At 56.5% G+C, this 25776-nt stretch overlaps 4 protein-coding genes across 6 annotated transcripts; 2 read left to right on the forward strand and 2 right to left on the reverse strand.

Annotated features, from left to right (window-relative positions):
• Window positions 1-1061: 1061 nt before the first annotated feature.
• On the forward strand, window positions 1062-9296 carry ASH2L (ASH2 like, histone lysine methyltransferase complex subunit). Of its 2 annotated transcripts, XM_058042541.1 has the most exons (17): window positions 1062-1135; window positions 1455-1524; window positions 1776-1921; window positions 2541-2629; window positions 2920-3014; window positions 3098-3193; window positions 3358-3453; window positions 3577-3652; window positions 4159-4176; window positions 5450-5543; window positions 6593-6810; window positions 6944-7111; window positions 7194-7387; window positions 7713-7805; window positions 7927-8025; window positions 8340-8399; window positions 8779-9296. In XM_058042541.1, exons 2-17 carry the CDS (start codon window positions 1468-1470, stop codon window positions 8884-8886), a joined length of 1707 nt encoding a protein of 568 aa, XP_057898524.1. In that variant the 5' UTR covers window positions 1062-1135; window positions 1455-1467; the 3' UTR covers window positions 8887-9296. The 2 variants fall into 2 exon arrangements, with proteins under 2 accessions (XP_057898524.1, XP_057898525.1); XM_058042542.1 differs by lacking the exon at window positions 4159-4176.
• A 1068-nt stretch (window positions 9297-10364) lies between these two features.
• Window positions 10365-13210, reverse strand: STAR (steroidogenic acute regulatory protein). The gene is made up of 7 exons (XM_058042505.1): window positions 13147-13210; window positions 12415-12528; window positions 12066-12193; window positions 11820-11978; window positions 10829-11013; window positions 10557-10650; window positions 10365-10472 (listed from the first exon to the last, which is right to left on the reverse strand). The coding sequence occupies exons 1-7, from the start codon at window positions 13208-13210 to the stop codon at window positions 10365-10367; spliced, it is 852 nt and encodes a 283-aa protein (XP_057898488.1).
• A 3091-nt stretch (window positions 13211-16301) lies between these two features.
• Window positions 16302-18802, reverse strand: LSM1 (LSM1 homolog, mRNA degradation associated). Of its 2 annotated transcripts, XM_058042472.1 has the most exons (4): window positions 18696-18802; window positions 18483-18551; window positions 17853-17968; window positions 16302-17389 (listed from the first exon to the last, which is right to left on the reverse strand). In XM_058042472.1, the coding sequence occupies exons 1-4, from the start codon at window positions 18739-18741 to the stop codon at window positions 17219-17221; spliced, it is 402 nt and encodes a 133-aa protein (XP_057898455.1). In that variant the 5' UTR covers window positions 18742-18802; the 3' UTR covers window positions 16302-17218. The 2 variants fall into 2 exon arrangements, with proteins under 2 accessions (XP_057898455.1, XP_057898454.1); XM_058042471.1 differs by lacking the exons at window positions 18483-18551; window positions 18696-18802 and having other exon boundaries at window positions 17853-18407.
• Window positions 18803-18943: 141 nt separating this feature from the next.
• BAG4 (BAG cochaperone 4) lies at window positions 18944-23930 on the forward strand. Its single transcript, XM_058042456.1, has 4 exons — window positions 18944-19001; window positions 20216-20455; window positions 21698-21943; window positions 22644-23930. Exons 1-4 carry the CDS (start codon window positions 18954-18956, stop codon window positions 23130-23132), a joined length of 1023 nt encoding a protein of 340 aa, XP_057898439.1. The 5' UTR covers window positions 18944-18953; the 3' UTR covers window positions 23133-23930.
• Window positions 23931-25776: the final 1846 nt, after the last annotated feature.

Consider the following 25776-nt stretch of genomic DNA (forward strand, 5'->3'; position numbering starts at 1 on the left):
GGGACGCTCCGGTGGGTGCCCAGGTGAGCGGTGCCCGCGGGGACGTTCCGCTCGGTGCCCAGGTGAGCGGTGCCCGCGGGGACGCTCCGGTGGGTGCCCAGGTGAGCGGTGCCCGCGGGGACGCTCCGCTCGGTGCCCAGGTGAGTGCCCGGGCGGGAGCGCTGCCCAGGCGGAGCAGGGCGAAGGCGCAGAGCGCCAGCGCGGGCACGGAGCGCAGCGGGACCCGCATGTCTGCCCGGGCCGCCCGCAGCCGCCCTATTTGTACAGCGGCCCCGAGCGCCGCCCCGGCAGCCCCCTCCCCACAGCCCCCTCCCCTCTTCTCCCCGTCCCTCTTCCCATCCCTCCGTCCCTATCTCTGTGCTCCCTCCCCTCCGCCCCCATCTACCTCCCGGCCATCCCTCCCCGTTCCCTTGCCCTCGTCCCCCGCCCTGCTCTTTCTCCGTCTGTCCTTCTCTCCATCCTTCCCCCGCTGCCTCCAGCCTTATCCATCCATCCATCCATCCATCCATCCATCCATCCATCCATCCATCCATCCATCCATCCTTGTCTCATCCCTGCATTCCCCCAGTTTTCTTTCTCCCTGTCCGTCTGTCCCTCCGTCCCCACCACCCCTCTCCGTCCTTCTGTCCCTGTGGCCGGGGTTTGGGGGCGGCCACCCCCGCTCTGTGCGATGTCACCGCTGTCCCCAGAGCCCGGGGACGAGCGGCCCGGGCACATCCCAGCCCGGTCAGTCCTTGGCGGGCGGAGCAGCACGGGGGGCACCCCTGGCCCCCAATCTCGGTGGCGGAACACCCAGAGAGGCCACACTCGTCCTTGCTGGGACGAAATACGCTCATTCCTCCCGCGGGACACCGGGACCCGCTCCCGGTTCAGCCCCCGCTGTCAGCCCCGCTCCGGTGACGTCACGGCCGCTCAGAGTGACGTCACACCGCCCCGCGGCGCGCTCCCGGCGGCCGCCAGCAGGGGGCGCGCTCCCGGCGCCCCAAATCTCGCGAGATCCCCGCGCTTCTCGCGGCAGCGGCGCGAACATGGCGGCGGCAGCGGCGGCTGAGGGCGCCGAGCCCCCCCCGGAGCCACCCCCAGCCCCGGAGCCCCCGGCGCCGCCAGAGCCGCCCGCCACCGACGCCGAGACCGGGTATGTCCCTTCCCTGGCTGTCCCGTGGGAGCCCCGCGCTGCCCGGGCTCGGCGGGACCTGGTCGCGTTACCATGGGAACGCGGATGGGGGGCCCGGCACTCCGGGGCTCCCTCAGCCCCAGTCCCGCCATGCCCCGGGTTCCGGGACTCCCTCAGCCCCAGTCCCGCCATGCCCCGGGTCCCGACCCTCCGGGGCTCCCTCAGCCCGAGTCACACCGGGTGCCGGGGCTCCCTCAGCCCCAGTCCCGCCAGGTCCCGGGTCCCCGCCGTGCCCCCGAGCGCCGGTGCGGGCTCCGCTCTGATCTCTGTGCCCTGGCAGGGGGGACGCCGCCATGGTCGATGCCAGCGCGGCCCTGGAGACCGAGTCGGCCAACGGGAAGGAGCCGCTGGTAGGTGCCGGTGCCGTGGGCACGGAGGGGTTGGTTCGGCCGGGGAGGAGCGTCCCTTAACGCCAGCTTGGGATTTGCTTCCTTTGCCTCCTTAAAGGATTGTTTTGGAAGTTAAATCTCCAGAGTGGAGTGTACAAAACAGCTCCGGGCTGCTCGCAGCAGAGCCGTGGGTTAGGGGAAAGGATTTATTCCCTCTCAGATTCCTGCCTGCCCCGGGCACTGTTGGATTCCTGGCTCTGCTCCGCTTGCAGGACGCTGCCGGGGATGGCGCTGAAGCCATGGATGCCCAGGGCGGCTCCGGGGACGAGGAGAACGCGCGGCAGCTGGGCGAGATCGAGCTGCAGTGTGGCATCTGCACCAAGTGGTTCACGGCTGACACCTTCGGCATCGACACCACGTAGGTGATGGCTGGCAGGGCCAGCACGGGGCTTTGAAATGGAGTGTTTGGAGTCTGAGCTCCCAAGGACCTGCCCGTGTCCTTGAGTAGTTGGTGTGTTGTGTAAATAAAGCTTTGTGATAAAGGCGCCCCCATGAAATACCACTGGTAGCAGTCTGTGCTTTTAGGGAGGGGAGGAATACTTGGAATAATTAATTTCTTAACCCGGTGTAGTAAAGAATAATTAATTTTCTTTCACTCCAAGAAGAGCACTGAGGGGCTGGAGTGTGTTCAGGGAAGGGAATGGAGCTGGGAAGGGTTTGGAGCACAAGGAGGGGCTGAGGGAGCTGGAAAGAGGCTGAGCCTGGAGAAAAGGAGGCTCAGGGGGGACCTTGTGGCTCTGCACAGCTCCTGCCAGGAGGGGACAGCCAGGGGGAGTCCCAGGGAACAGGGACAGGAGCAGGGGAGGTGTCCAAGGAAGGGCTGGAGGTGGCACTGAGTGCTCTGGGCTGGGGACAGGGTGAGGATTAGGCACAAACTGGACTCAGAGGGCCGTTCCAGCCTCACAGATTGTGGGATTCTTGAACCTGATGCAATAATTGCACTGTACCCAGCCCTAACAAAGCTGATTTTCCCCCAGGTCGTGTCTGCCCTTCATGACCAACTACAGCTTCCACTGCAACGTGTGCCACCACAGTGGGAACACCTATTTCCTGAGGAAACAAGCAAGTGAGTTTGGGAACAGCTCCTTGGGAGATGTTTTGTGCAAGATCATCCTGGAGGCTTGGTTTTGTCTGAAATCAGTGGGTGGGCTCTGCTGAGACTTGTGGGAAATGACCCAAAATCTCATATTTACAACCATGTGTGGCTTCTTCTAAAAATGATTTGCTAGTTATTTATGAAGGTGTATAACTGGTTCAGGACAGAATTTGGGAGGTTTTGCAGTTTTCTCAGGGTGATCACTGTGTCTGGGTGTCTGATTTTTCCCCCAGGTGTAATTGGGGTGTTTTGTTTGTCAGATCTGAAGGAAATGTGCCTTAGTGCCCTGGCCAACCTGACGTGGCAGTCGAGGACCCAGGATGAGCACCCCAAAACAATGTTCTCCAAGGATAAGGTCTGGTTCTTTGGGAGCTCACAGCACTGGTGGTGTCAGCCAGCAAGAGGAGGAGCTGCCACAAATGTTTTCTGTTCCTACAGGACATTATCCCCTTTATTGATAAATACTGGGAGTGTATGACAACACGGCAGAGGCCTGGCAAAATGACTTGGCCCAATAATATTGTCAAAACCATGGTAAGGATTGAGGGGAAATCTGTGGCTTTGGGTTTCTGGCATCTGGGCTTGGAGCTGCTGATGCTTCTTAGGTAGCTATCATTAATAGGAACTACTGGGGTTTAAAAATTGTTAATGAATTTGTTGTGATCTTACCCTGTGTAACTAAAACTCCTCTGTTTTAGTGTAAAGAAAGAGATGTGTTCCTGGTGAAAGAGCATCCAGACCCAGGCAGCAAAGACCCAGAGGAAGATTATCCCAAATTTGGGCTTCTGGATCAGGTATGGGATGGGAGACAGGAGGAAGGTGGGGTCCCACTGATCCCTTTCTGCCCAGTCAAGGGGCAGATTTTGGGTGGGTGGGAGCCCCAGCAGGCTCAGAGTGTTCCCTCTGATCTCCTGCAGGATCTTGCCAATATTGGTCCAGCCTATGACAACCAGAAACAGAACAACGCTGTGTCCACGAGTGGAAGCTTAAATGGCAAGTTCTTTACTCAGGGGGGGTTTGGGTATTTGGGACTAAGCTGCATTTCCCAGTGCAGTGAAACTGTCCTGTAAACTGAGCTTATGCTTATGCTCAGAAAGTCTCTCTGTGCCTTTTTATAGAAAGATTAACTGTGTGTCTTGGGAAGGTTCAGCCCTTTCTTGACTGTGACAAGATAAATCAAGGTGCTCGCTGAAGGCTGAGCTTGTCACTTTGCTCCTAGAATGGTTTTAAATTTCCTCCTTGACTTATTCAGATTTCCTGTTTCCCATCTTGCTGAGGGTACTCAGGGCAGCCCTGCTGCAGTAAATTAACTGATAATGACTTTATGTATTAATAATCTTTATTAAACACATCCCAGTAGTGCAGGCAGGAGGTTTTTGGGTCTTTTTAAAGCAGGTTAGAGATATCTCAGGTGTGTTGTTTCCATGTCATGCACTGGTTGTTTTTTGTTCCATTTCTGGGAGACTGACAAACATGTGGTGCCACTTCTGTTCTTGCAGGTGGAGCCTCTCTGGGAGGTAAATATTTACCTTTCAGCTTCTAAAACTTTAAGTATTGCTGTTTGCAAAGCTTTTCTTGCTCGATTCTCTTAGAAGCCAAAGTCAATCAAAAATGAAAGCGTGCCCTGATGTGATTGCAGTTGGACTTCAATACAAACCAGCAATTCCAGTCTTTAATCTCAGTAGTTAGAAGCTTTTAATTGCCATATTCTGCCCTACTTGACTGATTTAAAGGTTTTGTTTATTTATTTTACTCCTATGTTTATTTTTTCTGTATCGATTGACCTGATGTTGTAGTTTTAATGCTTAAACAATTGGTCTGAAATTTACAGTGCAGTGGTTTGTTGGGCAATAATTGGTTTTTTGGGCAAGGCTGACAAACTGGAGAGCCTGAATGTTTGTCTGCACTGAAATCAGGGAGTGCAGCTGGTTCAGGTCATGTTTGTGCAGAATATGGCATTCCCTGGATGGTTTGGATCCCTTACACTGTAAGGGAGTGCTGGTAATGGAAGAGCTGACTGGAGTTTTAGTTACCACACAGATGTGGTTTGTGAAGGTGTTTGTCTACAGTACATGAAATTTCCATAGTTTTCCCTGTAAATCAGCAGTGATATCTTTGGAAATAGCAAGATGACAAAATGCATGTATGATTTAATTTGTTTAAACCTGCTGATATTAATTTAAGTTTGACATGTAGCTTTTCCCACACTCAGTTTTATTACTGAGTGCTGAGCTCAAGCTAATTTGCTGCTCAATCACAGAACTGATTTCAGTAGTACTGAAGAGAAACACCTCTTGCTTTTCATTTTTCCTCAACTCAGGTGTATTTTATTTTGTAGATGGAAATTGAACACTGAGTGCTTTTTGTTGGTTGGTGTCAGTGTTCCTCCAGCACAGGGTCACTGGGTTGGTGGCTGTGATTTGGGCTGTGACTGGAATCTCCAATAATAAGAATAATATTATTAAAGCCCCTGAAGTGGATCCCAGTGCTGCTGCAGAAAAAGATTCTTAATTCTCACCTGAAAAGCTCAGATTGAGCTTGTTTTGCTGCTCAATCTTTAGCTCCCGCTCCAAATTCAGAGCCCTCAAAAGCTGAGCAGAAGCCACATGAAAGTTGTGGGCTTTGCTGTGCTCGTTGGCAGTGAAGTTTGGTTCACAGCACCCGTGGCCAAAGGCACCTGAGCCCAGGAGCTGCTTTGGTGTGGCTGCTCTGCCCCTCTGTGCCCAGGGATGCCGTGGGGTTGGCACTGGGCAGCAGCAGCTCCTGAGCAGGGCTGGTTTGTGTGTGCAGGGGGAATGGCTGCAGGGGGCAGCGGCAAGGGCAGAGGGGCCAAGCGCAAACAGCAGGACGGGGGCACCACGGGCACGGCCAAGAAAACACGGAGGTGAGAGCTGGGGGGCCATGGAGGGCAGGGGTGGGCCCGGGGATGGCACAGGGATGGGCATGAGGATGGCACAGGGATGGGCACGGGGCATGGCACAGGGATGGGCATGAGGATGGCGCAGGGATGCGTGCTATCGCTGGCTGGGGGCTGTGTACAAATCACAAACAGGACAGGACTGCTGGGAACGTGCCTTGAGCTGTTTGATTTCCCAGCATCACTCTCATTACTTGGTTATGACAGTGGGAAGATGCCATTAGTTCATATCCTCAGCAGCAGACCAAGAACTTAGTGGTACAACTCACTTTAAAAGTTTTTTGACCAATCACACAAAGCAAAAGCACACTGACAGTATTTATATCTGTATAGTATATATTCTATATTGACAGTAGTTCTGTTCAACCACTATAAGCACAGATACCTTTGGTTAAACAATGCTTGCTTATTTCAAATGCAATACCTGCTTGTGAGCCTTAAAACACAACACACAGAGCTCCATTATTAAGCTTCAACCTTCCTAATATCTCACTAGATAAACTTTTCTGCAGCTTAGAGAGTTATTCTAGACAAGCATTAATACACAGACCATTGTTCTATTTGTCCTTACTTTTTTACTTTTTACATAATTTTTCTGCTGATTTGTTTTATGGCTGCTGCTTAGCTCTAATCACAGTTCTGCTGTCTCTGAGCCCTGCCTTGTGCAGCTTTCCCAAAACTTTCTGATTTTATGGATTCCCACAGGTACCAGGCAGGGACAGTGGCACTTGTGATGCCCTAAGCTGCCTCCCAGCTGTCTGTGCCCTTGGTGGGTGTCTGGGGGTCACTCCTGTGATGTCACTGGTGACATCAATCATAGACCTGATTTCAGTAGTACTGAAGAGAAACACTTCTTGCACTGATGGCATCATGAGTGACTGATGGGTCACAGGCTAGCAGTGATTTGCAGTACATGACTGTGCAGCCCCTGAGCACAGGGACAGCTCTGCAGGGGGTGTCCTGGGGTGACAAGTGGCAGCCCCTGGGGATGCCACGGTGGTGTTTGTGTGTTCCAGTGACCCGCTGTTCGCAGCCCAGCGCCTGCCCCCCCACGGGTACCCTCTGGAGCACCCCTTCAACAAGGACGGCTATCGCTACATCCTGGCCGAGCCTGACCCCCACGCCCCCGACCCTGAGAAGCTGGAGCTGGACTGTTGGGCAGGAAAACCAATTCCTGGGGACCTGTACAGAGCCTGCCTGTATGAGAGAGTCCTCCTGGCGCTACATGACCGAGGTACAGAGCTCCTTAGGGTGTGCACTTGTGTTTCCTTCCAGAGGCATCTCAGTCAGAGCTTAAATCCACCTCTGTGTTCACTTGCCTTTTGACATCGCCACGTTAAAAATGACAAGTGTGTGCTCCCCTGCAGCTCCCCAGCTGAAGATCTCTGATGACAGGCTGACTGTGGTTGGGGAGAAGGGCTATTCCATGGTGAGGGCCTCGCACGGCGTGCGGAAAGGAGCCTGGTACTTTGAAATCTCCATGGATGAGATGCCTCCAGACACAGCTGCCAGATTAGGCTGGTCACAGCCCTTGGGTAAATAATCTTATAAAAACATTTCTCAGCAGGTGCTCCTGCTGCACTCCCTGTGTTCACCATGAAGGGTTTGTTTCTGCAGGGAACCTCCAGGCCCCTCTGGGATACGACAAGTTCAGCTACTCCTGGCGCAGCAAAAAGGGAACCAAGTTTCACCAGTCCATAGGGAAACACTATTCCTCTGGCTATGGACAGGGAGATGTCCTGGGGTTTTATATCAACCTTCCAGAGGATACTGAGACAGCCAAATCCCTGCCTGACACCTACAAAGACAAGGTGAGGTGCAAGTTCACTGTTGGATTAAGCCTTGGCAGGTGGAAAAGTGGAAAATGAGCTGCTGTGCCCCTTTTTGTGCCCATCCTGCCTCTTGATACCTCTGTGGTTCCTGGGGGAGAGGCCCAAAGTGTTGATCTCAAGAAAGCAAAACACTCCAGGATGGGATTGCCCACATCTCCTTTCACCTTCCCCTCCTGGCTCTGAAATCTCTGAGCTGTGGGAGTCACTCCTCACAGGTACTCTGACACCAGGCACGCCTGGCCCTGAGCAGGTGACAGGTAACAGATTTTGGGCTTGTTCCTGATGTTGTTTGCTGCTTTTTCAGGCTTTGATCAAGTTCAAAAGCTACTTGTACTTTGAAGAGAAGGATTTTGTGGACAAAGCAGAGAAGAGCCTAAAGCAAGCCCCTGGAAGCCAGGTGAGTTTTTGCTGTCACTTCAACTCGTGCCTGACCTGAGTGAAAGGGAGCAGGCATTAATCTGGTCAGGGTTGCTGTGTCCTGACAGCCACCATCAGTGGGAAAACCTTTCATTTTTCAGATCATATTCTTCAAGAATGGTGTCAACCAAGGAGTTGCCTTCAAGGACATCTTTGAGGGGGTTTATTTTCCTGCTATCTCTCTGTACAAAGGCTGCACGGTAAGTGAGGGGTGTTTGAAAGGGAATTTCTAAATCCATCAGTTTCACACACCAAGTGTGTTCATGCACAAAGTGTGGGCATCCAGAAGTGTGCCAAGTGAAAAGGAAAGATGGGAATCATTTTAGTGCTCTGGAACAATCGTGCTGTTCACATGTGTAACAAGATTATCAAATTGCTGAAGTAACATCAGAAATGTTTGTTCCTGTGGACTTGTACAGGGTGTGGAGAGGCTCAGGAGTAGGAAGGAATGAGGACAGAGGACTAAAGAGATTTCCCTGGATTTTTAGATTTAATGAAAATATGTTTTCCACAGGTTTCCATAAACTTTGGGCCATATTTCAAGTATCCACCAAGAGACATCACTTACCATCCTGTAAGTAAAACTGAACTTCTTACTTCATTTGAAAAACCTCATTATTTAAATCAAAGATGTTTTGGTGTGATTCATAGCACACCTGTACCTGCCCTTCAGTCTCAATACCTGGACTAAAGGAGCCAAAAGGATTGTGTTAAAAAATGCATAAGGACAGATATCCAAATGAATTGTTACATTTTAATTAAATAATAGGTGCTATTATCTTGTTCCTCTTGGTAGATTGTTGGCCTCATTTGTCAGTAAGGGGGCTGAATTGTTGTTCAAGGAAACACTTGGAATTTCCCCCCTGCCAGAAGTGTTTTGAGGAGGGAAACAGCCCTGGGCTGTGTGGTCCCTCCTTGTCCAGGAGTGCAGCTCACTGTGCTTCCCCCTGCAGATGAGTGACATGGGCTGGGGGGCCGTGGTGGAGCACACGCTGGCAGATGTCCTGTACCACGTGGAGACAGAGGTGGATGGCAGGAGGAGCCCTCCCTGGGAGCCCTAAACCCCAGCACTGTGGCTTTGCTGCAGAGGAAGCTCCATCTGTGTCTCAGTGATCAGCCAAGGAGCCAACAGGCCGAGGAGGATGCAGCCCTGGCTGGCAGGTGTGTGTGTGTGTGTGTGTGTGTGTTCACAGCTCCCCACTGCCCCAGGAGGGTGTTTTGTGCTGCTGGGGGTGTTGGAGAACCTTCTCCCAGGCTGTGACAGCTCAGGACCTGCCAGCTGTGGCTGCAGTGACCCCTGAGCTCAGGTGTGTTTGGCTGGTGGTGGCCAACAGCTCCCAGCCAGGATGGCTCTGTTGGAACAACACGGCTGCATGCAAGACTGAAATTTGGGCTTCTGTCCAAACTGTATTTTTTTTTCCCCACAGACTGGAAACCAGTTTAAAAATAAAGGCTTTAACTCTTCTTTTTATTCTTGTTTTTGTCTTGTAAATTGTTACAAACGACATTGAAACTCAAAGTAGCTACACTTGGAGATCTTTTGAGCTGAAGATCTCCTGTGCACAGGAGTTACATGGGGCCTAATGATCATCATTGCAGAGCTTTGGGTGAATAAATAATTTGACATTTCTTATTTGTTGGTACAGAAAAAAAAATAAATTAGAGCTTAACAAAATTAAGTAAGTGGTGTGTTTGAGCTTAGGGAGAGTAAAAGTTGAGGTTCAGTCAGGCTTGTGTTTGCCTCACTGAGGATGTACCTTCCCAGTCAGCTATTAGCCCAGACCTTTAATTGTAGACAGCACTAATTAAAGCTTTATTTATTCATTGAAAGTAATTAGGGAGGGTGGAGTTGGCTGACTGGGCCAGCACATGCTCAGTTAAGCAACTGCAGGAATTAAATTTTTAGTCCTGCACTTACACAACGAGCTTCAATAAATAAACCATTCTATTTATTGAGTGTAACTGTGCATTAATTAGTGGAGTCTGCTATTAAAGGCCTGGCTAATTGAAGTGACACGATTCCATACTTGGTTCCTGAAGGAAGCCCTGCACAGGGTGGTCAGCAGGTCATGGTCAGTAGGCAGTGGTCAGTGGGTTGTGGTGGTCAGTAGGCTGTGGTCAGCAGGTCGTGGTCAGCACGTTGTGGTGGTCAGCAGGTCATGGTCAGTAGGCTGTGGTCAGTGGGTTGTGGTGGTCAGCAGGCTGTGGTGGTCAGCAGGCTGTGGTCAGGTGGTGATCAGCAGGTCGTGGTCAGCAGGTTGTGGTGGTCAGCCAGGACATGGTCAGCACGTCGTGGTGGTCAGCAGGCCCTGGTGGTCAGCAGGCCATGGTCAGTGGCTCATGGTGGCCAGCAGGCCCTGGTGGTCAGCAGGCTGTGGTCAATGGCTCGTGGTGGTCAGCAGGCTGTGGTCAGCAGGCTGTGGTGGTCAGCAGGTCATGGTGGTCATCAGGCCGTGGTCAGCAGGCTGTGGTGGTCAGCAGGCCGTGGTCAGTGGCTCATGGTGGTCACCAGGCTGTGGTGGCCAGCAGGCCCTGGTGGTCAGCAGGCCGCAGGCACCGGCCGGGCCAGGCGCTGCCGCAGGTGTTTGGCGAAGTCCACCTGTGTCTGGGACAGAACCTGGTTGATGATGCTCTTGGGCAGCCACCCCTGGGGAGAGCAGACACAGCCTGTGAGCAGAACTGGCCTCCCTCAGTGCCCCTGGCTCCCCCTGGCTCCCCCAGGCCCAGGTACCTTGAGGTCAATGCTGAGCAGCCAGGTGAGCCTGGTCTGGGAGGGGCTGCCAGGCAGCGGGCGCAGGACCATGCAGGTGGGACCATTCTCAGCCCTGGCGGGGAGAGAGGCTCAGGTCAGACCCCAACTCGGACTTTCCAGCCTCAAAACTGCACTTTGGGCTTTCTGCCTGTAGAAACCCAGCGACCCTGAGCCTGCAGTAAAACCCTCGTGGTGCCCTGTGGGAATCTCCTCCCTGCTCACACCTAACAGGGCTGAGCAGGTGTGGGTACCTTATGAAGCCCTCCTGCTCGGGCATGGCCCCGTAGGTGGTGGACATCCCTGCCAGCACACAGGTGGAGCCGCGTCTCCTGGAGCAGCGCACGCTCACAAAGTCCCGCGGCCCCACGATGTTCCCGGGGGTGGCGGCCGCCTTCTCGTGGGTGATCACCGTGTCCTTGCCAATCTTCTCCAGGATCTGCAGATCAGAATTAAAGCTTTCATTGGCTGCAAGCACAGCGAAAAGCTGCCTTTGGCCACCAGGTGTTCAGATACGGGGTCTGACAAAGACTTGACAATGACAATAATTCCAAATACTTGCTGTCGCAGACAACTTCTATGAAAAATCCTTTCCTTAAGATTTTTCCTCCTAAGAGGCCTCAGGAGCAAAATGTAAACATTGATTATCTGCTGCTGTGGAATGCAACAGGTAGACCTTTGATTGGCCCATGTTAGATGTTTGTAATTAATGGCCAAACAGAGCCCAGCGGGCTCAGACAGAGAGCCCAGCCACAAACCTTTGTTATCATTCTTTCTTTTTCTATTCTTAGCTAGCCTTCTGATGAAACCTTTTCTTCTATTCCTTTAGTATAGTTTTAATGTAATATATATCATAAAATAATAACTCAAGCCTTCTGAAACATGAAGTCAGATCCTCATCTCAGAACCCCTTTGAACACGGTCACACTTGCTTGCCCCCAGGTGAGAGGTGTTTTTAATTCCTGAGTGAAAAACTATTCCCTTACTGCCTCTATGATTCTCTGTGCCTATTTCTTCCCCAGTCAGCCCCAACTTCCAGCAGAACTGGCAGCTCCTTGCAGGAAAATGCAAGGTGTTTCCTTACACTTGCATTAATTTCCTGCAGAATTAATCACACAGAAACTGCTCCAGACTCGCCTCAACACAGATACTGCAAAACCTCCTCTGCAAAACCTCCTCTGCATCTACAGCAGGAAATGCACTGAACACAGGCTGGCAGTGACAGGTGTGACACATTTCTCCTACCCTGACTTCTTTAACATTGGGGTTCCAGTCTCCCATCTGCTCCATGTTGTCCACCAGCTCTCCATACACCGTGTCCAGGGGCTGGTCCACCACCACCTCCAGCCGGAACACCTTCCCCACATCTGGCAGCACCTTGCTCAGCACTTTGTCCCCGTTTCCCTGCAGAGGGGAGGGCAGAGTTAGCACCAGAGCTGCTCTCAAGGGGAGGGAGGGCTGCAAGGCAGCACCACAGGGCACAGCACCCACCGCCACCGTCTCTGTCTTCCAGTCGTCCTGGTCCTCCAGGATTCTGAGGGATTTCTGCAGGGCCTCCTCTCCTTGCTTGATGTAAGACATTTCCATCTCACTGAAGGGTTTCTCTTCCAGCCTTGAGCCTGCAGAGAGAGGCAGGGCTGAGCAAGAGCAGTGTAATGTGCCAGATGAGCTTTATCCATGCCAATACCCATCTCTGTGCCCAGGGGATGGCGATTACACCCAGTTCCCACTCTGCCTTTGGCTCAGCAGAAGCACAGCCCTCCCTCAAGCAGGTTTTCCCCCAGCCTGTGAGGGTCCCTCCCCAGCAAGAAGGAACAGACCCCTCAGGTGTGTCACTTACTGAGCAAGGAGCTTCGCCTGCGCACCTGGTGGATCCAGGTGCTGGGTCCTGGGCTGTGGCTGGCCAGCCTGCTCAGCTCCTGGCTGATGGCCACGGCAGCTTGTCTCCTCAGACCTGGGGAGAGAGCATGTCACCCACCTGGCCCTCACCATGGTCTTTTCCCCCATTTAAACACACAACATGGAAAAGTCCCTGCTTGTCACCATCTCGGTGTCCCTACAGGCACAGGGAGCAGCTGGCTGCCATCACACTGCCCTGGGGTAGGTGCTTCTAAGCAATCCTGAGCTTGGATCCAGCTCCAAAACATGCAGCAGTAAAAACACCGAGGAGCATCGTGCAGGAAAGAGCATGGAAATGGAGCACAGAAGTACAAAACCCTCACAGCCAGGGGAGTGTGACCCAGAGCTGGTCACAGGGACATGAGCCAGCCCCTTAGTGACAGGGCTCAGGGTTTCAGGGACAGTAAACCACCGAACCCAACATGCTGCAGAGTGGGGAGAACATCGCCGAGGCCCCAGCCACCACTCTGAGGAGTTCAGGAAGAAAGAGAGCCCTTTGTGGAGCCTGTGACCCAACAGGAGCTTCTCTAATAAACTTGTCAGAAAATCTGACTCTGCCTGTGAAAGTGGGGAGAGAATCCCTGAGGCCCAGGCAGCCGGACAGGAGCAACCTCAGTCCCATCCTGCCCCAGGCAGCCGGACAGGAGCTGCCCCGGCCCGCAGCCGGACTCACCGGTCATGTTGCGCAGGTGGCGGTAGGAGATGGCGGCGCAGAGCTTGGACGTGGCTGGCAGCATCTCCTGAGGGGTTGGAGCGTCGGCTGGGCAGTGATAGTGACAGTGGCAGTGGCTGTGGCGGTGCCCTCAGGGATGGCCGCGCTGTCCCGGTGTCCGTCCGTCCGCACCGATCGCTGCTCTGGCCCGGCCCCGCCGTGCTCGGCCTTAAGTACGCGGTGCTGAAGGATTCTGCCCCGTCAGGCGGGAGATAAGCGCCGTCACTGCGGGCCCTCACGGCGGGCCGGGCCCCCGGGCCAAGGCCGGGCCCGCTCCCCGCGCACAGCACACGGGGCCGGGAGCGTGAGGGCCCTGCGGAGCTGCCCCGGGCCCGGGCACGGCAGAGCCCCCATTGAACAGCCCCGGCCCCGGGCACGGCAGGCAGAACCCCCCCGAACAGCTCCGTGATGTTTTCTGAAAAATCCTTTCCTTAGGATTTTTCCTCCTGAGAAGCTGGGAGGCCTCAGGAACAAAATGTAAACGTTGATTATCTGCTGCTGTGGAATGCAACAGGTGCATCTGTGATTGGTCTCATGGGGTTGTTGGTAATTAATGGCCAATCACAGTCCTAACCCTAACCAGACTGTCTCAGTCAGTCACCAGTCTTTGTTATCATTCTTTCTTTTTCTATTCTTAGCTAGCCTTCTGCTGAAATCCTTTCTTCTATCCTTTTAGTATAGTTTTAATATAATATATATCATAAAATAATAAATCAGCCTTCTGAAACATGGAGTCAGATCCTCATCTCTTCCCTCATCCTCAGACCCCTGCAAACACCACCACAGATATTCCACAAATTGTGGAATAACGAGCCAGGCTGAGCCTCTGTGCACGGGACCTCACAAAAGCTGAATATTAAACCCATTGAGCTGCTGAGCCTGGGCTGAAGTGAGGAGCAGCCCCCCTACTCGCCAGGCCCCGTTATCTGCCCCAGCACGGCGGAGCAGCGATAATGATCAAGGCTGAGATGACATTTCTGGCATGAATTACGGCCTGGAGAGCAGCACTCGCAGGAACCTGTGAATTACAGCTGCTTGCTTTGACGTCAGCCCCTGCACCCTCTGCACGGAGCCTGACCTTGCTCCCCCATTTCAACAGCGTGGCCCAGGGGGAGGTCACCCCCTCACTGCGCCAGCAGCCTGGCCATGGGGAGCTTCTTGTCCCCCCCTGCCTGTCCCCCAGCTTTCCCGAGCTGATTTGAGTCCCACCTGCCTTCCAGAACGCTCCTGCTGCTCCCCAGGGCTGCCATTCTCCACATGGGCCAGGAAACACCTCAGGCTCAGGTCAGCATTGTGGGGTTGCAGGGAGGTGCTGCAGGGAGCAGGAGGAAGCCAGCAGCTGCACCATCCCTGTCCAAAACCTTCGCTGGGAGCTCTTCTTCTGTGCTATCCCTGTCCAAAACCTTTGCTGGGAGCTCTTCTTCTGTGCTATCCCTGTCCAAAACCTTCGCTGGGAGCTCCTCTTCTGTGCTATCCCTGTCCAAAACCTTTGCTGGGAGCTCCTCTTCTGTGCTATCCCTGTCCAAAACCTTCGCTGGGAGCTCCTCTTTGCAGCCACGCTCCCACAAGTGTGATTCCCAGGTCATGGCACAGCTCTGGGCTTCACCCACCTGCTCCCACCTCCCTGCACAGCACAGGTGGGGAGAGAGGGTTTGGAAGCCCTGGAAATGCCCAGCCCAGGGCTCTGGCCGAGCACACACTGACAGGTCTGGGTGTTGGGGACACCAGAAACACCCCAATGTTGTGCTGTGCCCCAGCCCTTGCAGTCCCCGTGCCCTGGGAGTGAGGGCACAGAGCCCTCTGGAGCTGTGAGTGATCCAGGGTTCTTATCCCAGATCCAGGGAGCCCCTGGCTGGGAAGGATCCAGGGTTCTTATCCCAGATCCAAGGCTGTTTTCCCAGATCCAGGGAGTGATCCAGGGCTGTTATCCCAGATCCAGGGAGCCCCTGGCTGGGAAGGATCCAGGGTTCTTATCCCAGATCCAGGGAGCAATCCAGGGCTGTTTTCCCAGATTCAGGACTGTTATCCCAGATCCAGGGAGCCCCTGGCTGGAGCAATCCAGGGTTCCTATCCCAGATCCAGGGAGCCCCTGGCTGGAGCAATCCAGGCTTCTTCTTATCCCAGATGGAGGCGCCGCTCCCAGCGCGAGGCCTCGGCACAAGGACACGCAGTTGTTTGTGAGAAGAACCAAAACAAACCACGCAGAGCCGCCCCTCTGGCTCCAGGCTGGAGGGCACCAGCCCAGCTGTGCCCTCAGGAGGGGACACAGGCACACTGTGCCACAGCACGGGAGGAAATGCTGCCGGTGAGCAGGACACAGAGCCCAAAAAGGCAGCAGGAACCCTCAGGGGGATCTGGTTAACTGGGACAGCTCAGCCCCCACAGACCCGGGCTCCTGCACAAAGTCACCACACACAGGGCTTGCAGTACAAATGTACAAAAACCAAAATGATGCCAGCCAAAGGCACTGGAGCTTCACCAGGACCTGAAGGCTCAGGGACCCAAGAACCCTCCAACCTGCCCAGCTGAGCTTCCTTCTAGAACATTCCCCTCGCCCAGCCCGTTCCCAGGCTCTGTCAGGGTGACCCTGTCCCTCTGCAGCAGCACAGCCCCATCCCAAGGCTGCCCTGGTGCTATTTGCAGAGCACAGACAAACCACAGAGTGCCACAGAGGTAACACCCAACACCCCGATAAGATAACAACAGCAAGGATGGATCCATGTCTTGACCCCCACCATCTCCTTACACCCCCAAAGCCCTGGGCTGCAGAGATGGGACCCCAGCACCAGGCTGGGCAGCCCTTGCCTTCCTAGGCATCTCTGTAATGATCCCCCCTCACCCCAAAACACCCCCCAAACAAACAGCAGCAGCACAAACACCCCCAAAGAGCCACCCCTGCCTGCCAGAGACTTCCCAGCCACAGGCACCAGCTCCATTAATGCTTTTTATTCAGTTTTGTTAGAACAAGAAATAGCATTTCCTTGTTTAAACCTTTGCCACCCCCAAACCCACGACACCCACTCAAGCCCAACGGGGCAGAAATGTTTCTCCCCAAAGGGAGTGAGTGAGAATGGGCCAGCACTGGCCACAACAGCTGCCAGTGCTCAGCCCCAGCAAGCTGGGCTGGGCTTGTCCTCTGTCCCCCCAGCGTGGATTCTTCACCCAAAGAAGTCCCAGGGGAGCAGCCCTGTGTTGTCCCTGCCGAGGTTTGCCCTTCCCTGCCCACACCAAGAGGCTCCTGGGGCCTGGCAGCTGCCCAGAGCCAGCCCTGAGGCCAAGGACTCTCCTCCCCACGGGAGGGAGGGCCAGGACACCTCGGGGCAAAGCTGACACAGCTGCAGCAGCTCCCCCAGCACCATGGAACAAGGAGGGGCTGGAGCTCCAGGCTGTGCCCAGGTGCAGCAGCTCTTCAGCAGCAGGTAATTAGTGGGTTCAGCTGGTAATTAGCAGGCTCAGCTGCAGGGGAATGGCACAACCTGGCTGGGGGGGGGGGGGTATGGCTGGTCTGTGTTGGGGTACAGGGGTTCTGCTGCCCTCTGTGTTGGGGTACCCAGGTTCTGCTCCCTTCCTACAGCAGGATCTGTGCACAACAGGCTCCAGCATTGTCTCAGAGTGGAGCAGGGGTGCCATCTGTCCCTGCACAGCACACACAGAGGGGACAAGAGCTGGCCTGAGCTGTGTTCATCCTGAGAGAGGGAACTGCCAGGGCCAGAACACGGGAAAACCATCGAGGTCAGGATCAAGGATTTATTTACATGTCAAGGAAACTCTCACCCAGAGTCATGTGAGGAGGAAAAAGCAAACAAAGCCAAGGAGCAGTGATTTGCCTCCCAAACACAAATGCTTGCACTCCCAGTGCGCCGGGCCCTCCTCATCTCCTTCTCCAGAAGGAGACCAAAGGCATGATTTGTGTACAGTTACCAGCACCACGGAAAAGACAATCTGAAAATGAAACCTGCCTTTCCAGGCAGTGTGTGCCTGCCCAGGGGGGTCCTGGAGCAGCCCTGGCTCCCTGCAGGAGAGGAGCAGCCCCTCAGTACTCATCCAATGTGTCAGCACGTGGCACGGAGAGGCCCCGCTCCTTCAGAGCCTGCACCTTCAGCTTCTCCGACTCCTGCTTGGCCTGCTGCTCCACCCGCTGCTCCTCCAGGATCTCCTCGATGGACACCTGCTGCAGAGGTGTGTCACTCTCCTTCTCCAGGTCCTGCAGGAGAAAGGAGCCTTCAGCACATACAGTCACCTGTGGCCACGCAGCGAGTGCCAGCAAACAGTGGGGCTGGCAGAAAACAGAGGTGCTGGAAGTGCTCTGAGGGGTGGGGATGTGGGCAGGGGTCTCCTGGGAAGGGGATCCTTTAGCAAACAGTGCTCAGCTCCTCCTGAGCCCATCCCAGACAGTGTCTGCTGGGGCAGAGCCAGCAGGGAGCTACCAGGCAGGCAGCAGTGCCACCCTCCAGCGGTGCCACACCAGCTGCAGTTGTTCTTTGTCCTTGTGCCATCCCAGAGGAGCTGTGGCAGCAGGAGGCAGCCCTGCCCTGCAGGCTGGCCTTTCTGTGATGGCTCAGCCTGAGCTGCCTCCAATTCCAGCCCAACACAACAGCAACGTTTCACAGCAGACAGACAGACAGACCGAGCATAACCCCGCCCAGCAGTGCGATTTGAGCACTTACAATTTCCCCCAGCAGCACCACATTCTCGCCCCTCACCACGAAGATGCCCCGAGGGATGTCGCCGTACTTCTTGCCCACGTGGATGCGCTCCACAGTCTGGTGCAACACCAGGTTCGCTGCAGCAAAACAACGAGACAGACACAAAACCAGCGACGTTCCACCGTGAACCGCGGCTGAGCAGTGTCCCCCTGTCCCCTGGCACTCGGTGGCTGCCGGAGCCGGGGCACTGAAGCCACCGAGACCCAGCGAGCTCCGAGCTGAGCCCACCCGAGACCCCGCAGCACAGAAGATGATGGTGATGCTCTGAGCAAGGATGGCCGGGAGGATGGACATCACCCCAGCAGGAGGATGATAAACACCACCGGTCCCGGGAGGAGGATGAACATCACGGGTCCGGGAGGAAGATGATGAACATCGCCCGGTGCTTCTGCCCATCAAGCAGAACCACAGCGCTGGATGCACCCACGGCACGGGGAGCGCCCAGTGCAGGAGAAACCCCGGGAAGCGCCCGGTCCAGAGGTTCAACCCCCAGCACAACCACACTGGGAAAGCAGCACGGCTCCCTCCTCATCTTCCTCCTCCTCCTCCTCCTCGCCATCCCCGGTGCTCCCCGGCCCAGCCCGGCCGTACCGAACTGGTCGATGCTCCGCAGGTACCCGATGAGCGTCCGGCCGTCCCTCAGCAGCACCAGGTGTTTCTCTACGGGAAAGAAGAGCGGAGCATCGGGCACGGCCCCCGCAGCACCGGGACCCACCGGGCTGCACGGGGAACGCGGAACCGCGGGGCAGGACCGGGGGAAGCGGGATGCCGGAGCCCACGGCGGGGCGGCCCCGGGACACTCACTGTCGATGTCCTGGATCAGGCTGGCCGTGCCGGGCATGTAGTTCATGGTGCCGCCGCGCCCGCAGCGGAAGCGCCGCCATGCGCCGGTGCCGCCGCCGCCGCCCCGGAACCGCCCGCGCCGGGCGGGGCCCACCCGCCGCTGCCCTTTTAAGCCGCGCCAGCCGTGCGCGCGGGGCCGCCGCCGATTGGTTGGAGCCAGAGGGGAGCGGCAGCCGATTGGGCACGGGGCGCGTTGGGGGCGTGGCCTTGGCGGCGGCCATGGAGTCCCGCACGGCCGGGCCGGGCCCGCCCGCGGCGGCCGCGCAGGTAACGGGGGCGAGGGGCGGGCACGGATACCGGGACGGAAACAGATCCCGGGATGGGAACGGCCCCCGAGGAGGGTACGGCCCCGGGGATCGGACACAGCCCCCGAGGCGGGCACGACCCCCGGGATCCGATAGCGTCCCCGGGACGGAAACGGCCTCTGGAACCGGACAGGGGCCCCGGGATGGACAGAGCCCCCCCGGGATGGGCACGGACCGCATCACGGAAACGGCCCCGGGGCGGGCGGGCAGCGCTCAGCCCGGCCGTGCCCCGGTAACGGGCGCGCAGGGCGGTCCCGGGGCGGGCCTGCCCGCAGCCTCCCACGCCCCGCCGGCTCTCGTGGCTCTGCTCGCGGGGCCCTCCGGGCGTGTAACGGGGCGGAAAGCAGCGCGGGGAGGGAGGGAGGCGCTGCACCGGGACGTGTCTGGGGCGCTGTGCTGGTGCCGACATCCCGGGAACCCCGGAGCGCTTTGCGGAGCGGGAGGGCCACGGTAACGGGGCCGGGCATTGCCGGGGCCGGTGCCAGGGCTGGGGATTACCGGGTCCGTTACCCGCGGGGTTGATGGCAGCTGGGTTTCGGGCTGCTGTGCAAATTCCGTGTGATGAGGAGGGTTTGCCGTGGTTTGGTTTGGTTTGGTTTCTCCTCTGGGCTGTCAGGATGGTCCGGCCCTTCTGTAAACCCCGGCACACAGGTTGTGCAGCCTGCACTGTGGGAAAGCAGCTCAGGGTGGAAAAATGCTGCTTTGCCCGAAGGTACAGGGAAATCCTGTCCTTCAGCATCCCCTCCGCCAGGTGGAAACTCGAGTTCCCTACACATCGGTTATGGGATGGATCCAGGTAAATTCTCAGACGTGGCCTGGGTGTGCAGACAGAGACTCACATGAGCTGCAGCTCCAGGAGCTGAACGCTGGCTGGCAGAGCTTGTCTGTTTGAGAACGAGCTTTTCATGAACACTGGCTGGCAGAGCTTGTCTGTTTGAGAACGAGCTTTCCTGGAGAGTTTTCCATCTTCCCATTGGCGATGCAGAGCTGGCATTGAATCCTCCAGGAGCTGCTCACTCTGAGGGGCTGCACAACTCCCCCTGAGGCCAGCTGGTACAGCCAGGTTAGACCAGGAAAGCCTAAAACTGGGGCAGAACACTGCAGGAAGGGCCAGACTCATTCCTGGATCACCTGTGCCCCATCATCACCTCCCCTGCGCTCTTCCCCTGTCCCCAGGCGATGGATTCTCCCTATGCCAACGGAGCCTACAGCCCCCCGTACCCGCACTACGCCAGCCTGCCCCAGCCTCGGGGCTTCTACTGCTCGGGGCCCGCGCGCAGCCCGTACCCCCCGGAGCCCGCGGGCCTCTACCGGCCCCCGTCGCCCGCCCCCGCCTGGAGCTACGTCCCCCCGGAGTGTCCCCCCGAGGGCTCGGCCCTCCGCAGGCAGCAGGTGCCCGGCTACTCCCCGCCACAGGTAAGGGCAGGGCGGGCGGTTCGTGGCATGGGTGGCGGGGCTGGGACAAGGGGGAGCGGCTCTGGTGGCTCTGAGGGCCTGGTGCTGCCGGGTTTTGCTCTGAGCAAAAGTGGCGGGCAGGCTGTTGTCTGGAGAGCCTGAACTTTTGGGTCAGGGAAGTGGGAATGGGGCAGGCAACGTGAGCTGGTGCTGCTCCATCCAGCTGCCAGGGCTGGGTGAGGGTGCAGTGACCCCCCCTATAACACCTGTCCTAGGGCTGTGTGAGGGTGCAGGGTTGGGAGTGACCCCCATGTAACGCCTGTCCCGGCTCCCAGGGCTGTGTGAGGGTACAGTGACCCCTCTGTAACACCTGTCCCAGAGCTGTGTGAGGGTGTAGGATTGGGAATTACCCCTCCTGTAACGCCTGTTCCATCTCCCAGGGCTGTGTGAGGGGTCTGTGCCCCCCCTATAACACCTGTCCCAGGGCTGTGTGAGGGTGCAGAGCTGTGTGAGGGGTCTGTGCCCCCCTGTAACACCTGTCCCAGAGCTGTGTGAGGGGTCTGTGCCACCCCTGTAACACCTGTCCCAGGGCTGTGTGAGGGTGCAGAGCTGTGTGAGGGGTCTGTGCCCCCCTGTAACACCTGTCCCAGGGCTGTGTGAGGGTGCAGAGCTGTGTGAGGGTACAGTGCCCCCCTGTAACACCCGTCCCAGGGCTGTGTGAGGGTACAGTGCCCCCCTGTAACACCCGTCCCAGGGCTGTGTGAGGGTGCAGAGCTGTGTGAGGGGTCTGTGCCCCCCCTGTAACACCTGTCCCAGGGCTGTGTGAGGGTGCAGAGCTGTGTGAGGGGTCTGTGCCCCCCCTGTAACACCTGTCCCAGGGCTGTGTGAGGGTGCAGAGCTGTGTGAGGGGTCTGTGCCCCCCCTATAACACCTGTCCCAGGGCTGTGTGAGGGTACAGAGCTGGGTGAGGGTGCAGTGACCCCTCTGTAACGCCTGTCCCAGGGCTGTGTGAGGGTGTAGGGTTGGGAATTACCCCTCCTGTAAAGCCTGTTCCATCTCCCAGGGCTGTGTGAGGGTACAGTGACCCCTCTGTAACACCTGTCCCAGGGCTGTGTGAGGGTACAGGGTTGGGAATGACCCCCCTGTAACGCCTGTCCCAGCTCCCAGGGCTGTGTCAGGGGTCTGTGCCCCCCCTATAACACCTGTCCCAGGGCTGTGTGAGGGTACAGTGCCCCCCTGTCACTCCCGTTCCCGTCCCTGCAGACCCCAGGAATGCCGATGCCGCAGTATCAGTACGGAGACAGCAGCGCAGGGGTGACAGGGCAGGGCCCAGTGCCACAGCCCCGAGCCCTGGAGGACACCTGGAGCCCCCACTCTGGTTTTGGGGTGCAGCCCCGCTACGCCTGGCCCGCCTCGGGGCACGGCAGCCTCTACATCTCGGATTCACAGCCAGCCTGGAGCGGCAGTGGGGCCCCTTCCCACCCTCCCTGCTGGGACTCACAGGGACAGGTGAGCTCCTGTTTGCACACAGAGCACTCAAACCCACGGCTGGGGTTCTTGTGAAGGGTAAAATGTCCTGGGTGGGTCTTGAAATGGGTCTGGCAGGCTTTAAAGTGACTCCACTTTTTTGGTGCCCGGTAGCAGCCCTGATGTGACCGTGCTCAAAGGGGTCTCAGGTTGAGGGAAGAGATTCTATGTTTCAGAGGGCTTGATTTATTATTTTATGATCTATATTACATTAAAACTATACTAAAAGAATAGAAGAAAGGATTTCATCAGAAGGCCAGCTAAGAATAGAATAGGAAAGGAATGATAACAAAGGTTTGTGGCTTGGACTCTCTGTCTGAGCTAGCTGACTGTGATTGGCCATTAATTAGAAACAACTAACATGGGCCAATCACAGATCCACCTGCTGCATTCCACAGCAGCAGATAACCATTGTTTACATTTCTGTTCCTGATGCTTCTCAGCTTCTCAGGAGGGAAAATCCTAAAGAAAGGACTTTTCAAGAAAGATGTCTGTGACACCCTGATGGGGGTTCAGGGGTTCAGATTCCTCCTCTGCACAGGTGCCCCTTGCTGGGGTGTTGTTTCTACCATAGGAGCAGAGCACAGCTCCCTGTCCCAAGCATCCCCAGCCCTGTTGGGTGCAGGGTGAGAGCAGGTTAAAAGGAAATGCACTTAGAGATGTTTTCTCCCTCTGACTGCAGGACTCTGTCTACAGCAGAGCTGAGCAAAGCCCCACCCAGCACAGTTACTACCCTGATGGCAACCAGAGGCACTCAGGGCCAGGAAATGAGCACAGGGTGGCCAAGGCTGCCCCATCCCAGCCCAGGGTGCAGTACAGTGCCCAGCCCCAGCTCTACGACCTCAGCTCACGGAAAGCCACGGCCAGGAGCCACGAGCTGGGCTTCAAACCCGCTGAGCAGCCTGCCACCCATCCTGCAGCCCTGCAGCCGGAGATTCAGAGGATCCTGCACGTCATGGGTGAGGCTGAACAGCTGGAGGAGGAGGTGGATGAGTTTGTAGGGAAAAAGACAGATAAATCCTACAGGCTGCTGGAGGAGATGCTGACCAAGCTGCTGCTGGAGCTGGATTCCATTGAGACTGGGGGCCAGGACAGTGTCCGGCAGGCCAGGAAAGAGTCCGTCCACAGAATTCAGGCCATCCTGGAAAAACTGGAAAGAAAGGGGTTGTGAAAGCACATGAGCCACAACACACAGCCTGTTGTTGAGGTTCCAAAGAGTTCTCTTAAATCTCAGCTCGTTCTGCTACGCACTGTTTGACAATGGAATAGCAATAAGCCCTGAGTTAACAAATCAAATCCAACCCACCAAAAAAGCCAGCCCAGAAGCCCAGCCCTGACAAACAGCTCAGCAAAGGACAAATGGAGGGAGGTTTGAAGCAGCAAAAGTGTTGGATGAAGGTGTTGAAGAGAAGTGGGCCAAGGATGGAGCCCTGTGGGGTTGTGCCCAGTCTCTGGGTGCCTCCCACGGCCACAGCCAGGCTTCAGACACTCCTCAGATGTGCTGCAAGGTGCAGCCACCAACCAAGACTCTGGGCTTGTCCTCACTGCCTGTAATTTCAGCTTCAGCTCCCTTGCCATGAGCCCCGTGTGTCCTCAGAGGGGTTGTTTGGGTTTAGTGCACTCAAGGAGCAGCACTGAAGTGCTGGAGGGAGGGACTGTGCTGGCACATGTCACATCATGTGGTGCAGAGCCAGTGTGGGGTGTCCCTGTGGGCATAGGAACAGACCTGAAATCCCCGTTCTGCCACTGGGAGGAGTGCAAGTCAAGGCAAGAGCAGGGGCAGGATGCTTGGAAGTGATTTCCAGGTCACTTGGGTCAGAATCCCCTGTTTTATGTCCCTCTCCATCCTGTGAGTTGTGCAGCACCACGGGGAGGGAGCAGCTCGGCCTGTTCCAGCCTCCTGCACAGCAGCTCACTGCTATGTGTGGCACCTAATAAACCCTGACCAGTTTTAAATGTTATTTTGTAATTGAGATGTCTCAAAGTCTCTTTTTCTTTAAAGAGAAGAGGTGAGGAAGGTTTTGTAACTCAGACTAAAGCTCCAGCCCAGCTGTACCAATGAACAGAACATCTGAGAAGGCTCTTTTGGGGTGCCCTGTTGCCCCCCAGGCAGTGCAGATGCTCCAGGAGCCTCCAGCTGTGGCTCTAGGGCTGGTGTGGAAGAGGGTTTGGAAGGGATTTAGGATGCCTGGCCATGCCCTGTGTGCTCCCAGCCAGCCAGATGAGGTCCTGGAGGCAGATCCCACATTCCCAGACAGGGCTGTGGCCACAGGATGACCTTTGGAGCTTGTTGAGATGTGTCCACGGGCACACATGGTCAGTTTGCACAGCCAGCCACATCCAGGCTGAGCTGGGAGTGAGCTGCATGTCCTGGGACAGGGAAAGGCTCTGCTGCTGCTTCATTCTGTGTCAGGCAGGGAGCAGTTCTGGGCTGTTCTGTGCTTCCAGCCTGGCAAGTGCCTCCTGAGGGCTGCTGGCTGTGCTGGGAGGTCAATAATTCACGTATCAGAGAGTGCTGCCCTGTCACTGTGCTGGTGAGGTGAGTGCCACCCCTTCCCAATCAGCTGAACCCATCCAGGTAGGACATTCCTGAGCAATATTGCTTGTCCCTGCCTCCTTGGTGGAGGGTTATGTAAATCCCTGGAGAAAAGCCCGAGATGAAGGAGTGGGCTGAAATTGGAGGTTATCATTGCAGGGTGTGGGGATCCCACAGCTCCGTGGGACACTCCACATCCCTGGGTGGGTTTTGTGTGTTTCCCCCAGAGCTGAGCTGGATCAGGGGTCAGGCACACGTCCCACACCTCATCCTGCAGGAAGCTCTGCTGCAATAACCCATCCCTACCTGCTGCCTCTGCCTCTTCCAGGCAGGACCAGCGTGATCTGAGTGGGGACGGTGTGACACAGACAGGAGCTGTGTCAGCACCCGCTGCTGCAGGCTCTGCAGGGCCTCCAGCTGCACAATGGGAGGCTGAGCACTGCTGACCCTCCTGTTCTCCTCGCCAGTCCCTGCTGTGCCACTGGGACAGCAGTTCCTGGCAGCTGGTTCATCTTGCAGCATCCTCTTGCAGCATCCACCCACACCACAAGCCCCAAATTAGAAAGTCTGTCTCTGTTTATCGCTGGCCTCATCTCTACAGAAACCAAACTCTTACTCTGGGGTTGCCCCTTGCCTCTCCAGCGCTGCTGGAGTTTCTCAATCCCCACGGAGGCTAAAGTGTCACAGAGGGACTGAAAAACAAACATGAAATCAGCGCCGCGTGGTTTGTGCTGCAATCAGCCCATGCCGGAGTGTTTGTTCGTGCTGCAGCTGGCACTGGGCTGGTGTTTCCCTGTGCCCCGGTGCCCCTCATCCAGCTCGGGGCCAGCATCAGCCCCGCCTGGGCAGGGAACGTGGGCAGGGACCAAGGGAAGGGAACGGGAGCAGGGACAGGGAACAGGGACCAAGGGAAGGGAACGGGAGCAGGGACCAAGGGAAGGGAACACGGGCAGGGAACATGGGCAGGGACCAAAGGAAAGGAACGCGGGCAGGGGTCACAGGGAGGCGACAGGGACAGGGAGCAAGGGCAGGGGAGCAGGGATAGGGACCACGGGAAAGGAATAGAGGCAGGGGCAGGGGTCACAGGGAGGGATGAGGGACAGGGGTCACAGGGAGGGAACAGGGACAAGGGACAGGGACCAAAGGAAGGGAACATGGGCACGGTTCACAGGGAGGGACCAGGGATAGGGACCAAGGGACAGGGGCAGGGAACAGAGACAAGGAATACGGGCAGGGAGCAGGGGAAGGGAACACAGGGAGGGACCTGGGGCAGGGAACA

This window comes from Melospiza georgiana, chromosome 31, assembly GCF_028018845.1.
Source record: "Melospiza georgiana isolate bMelGeo1 chromosome 31, bMelGeo1.pri, whole genome shotgun sequence".
Classification (NCBI taxonomy): domain Eukaryota; kingdom Metazoa; phylum Chordata; class Aves; order Passeriformes; family Passerellidae; genus Melospiza; species Melospiza georgiana.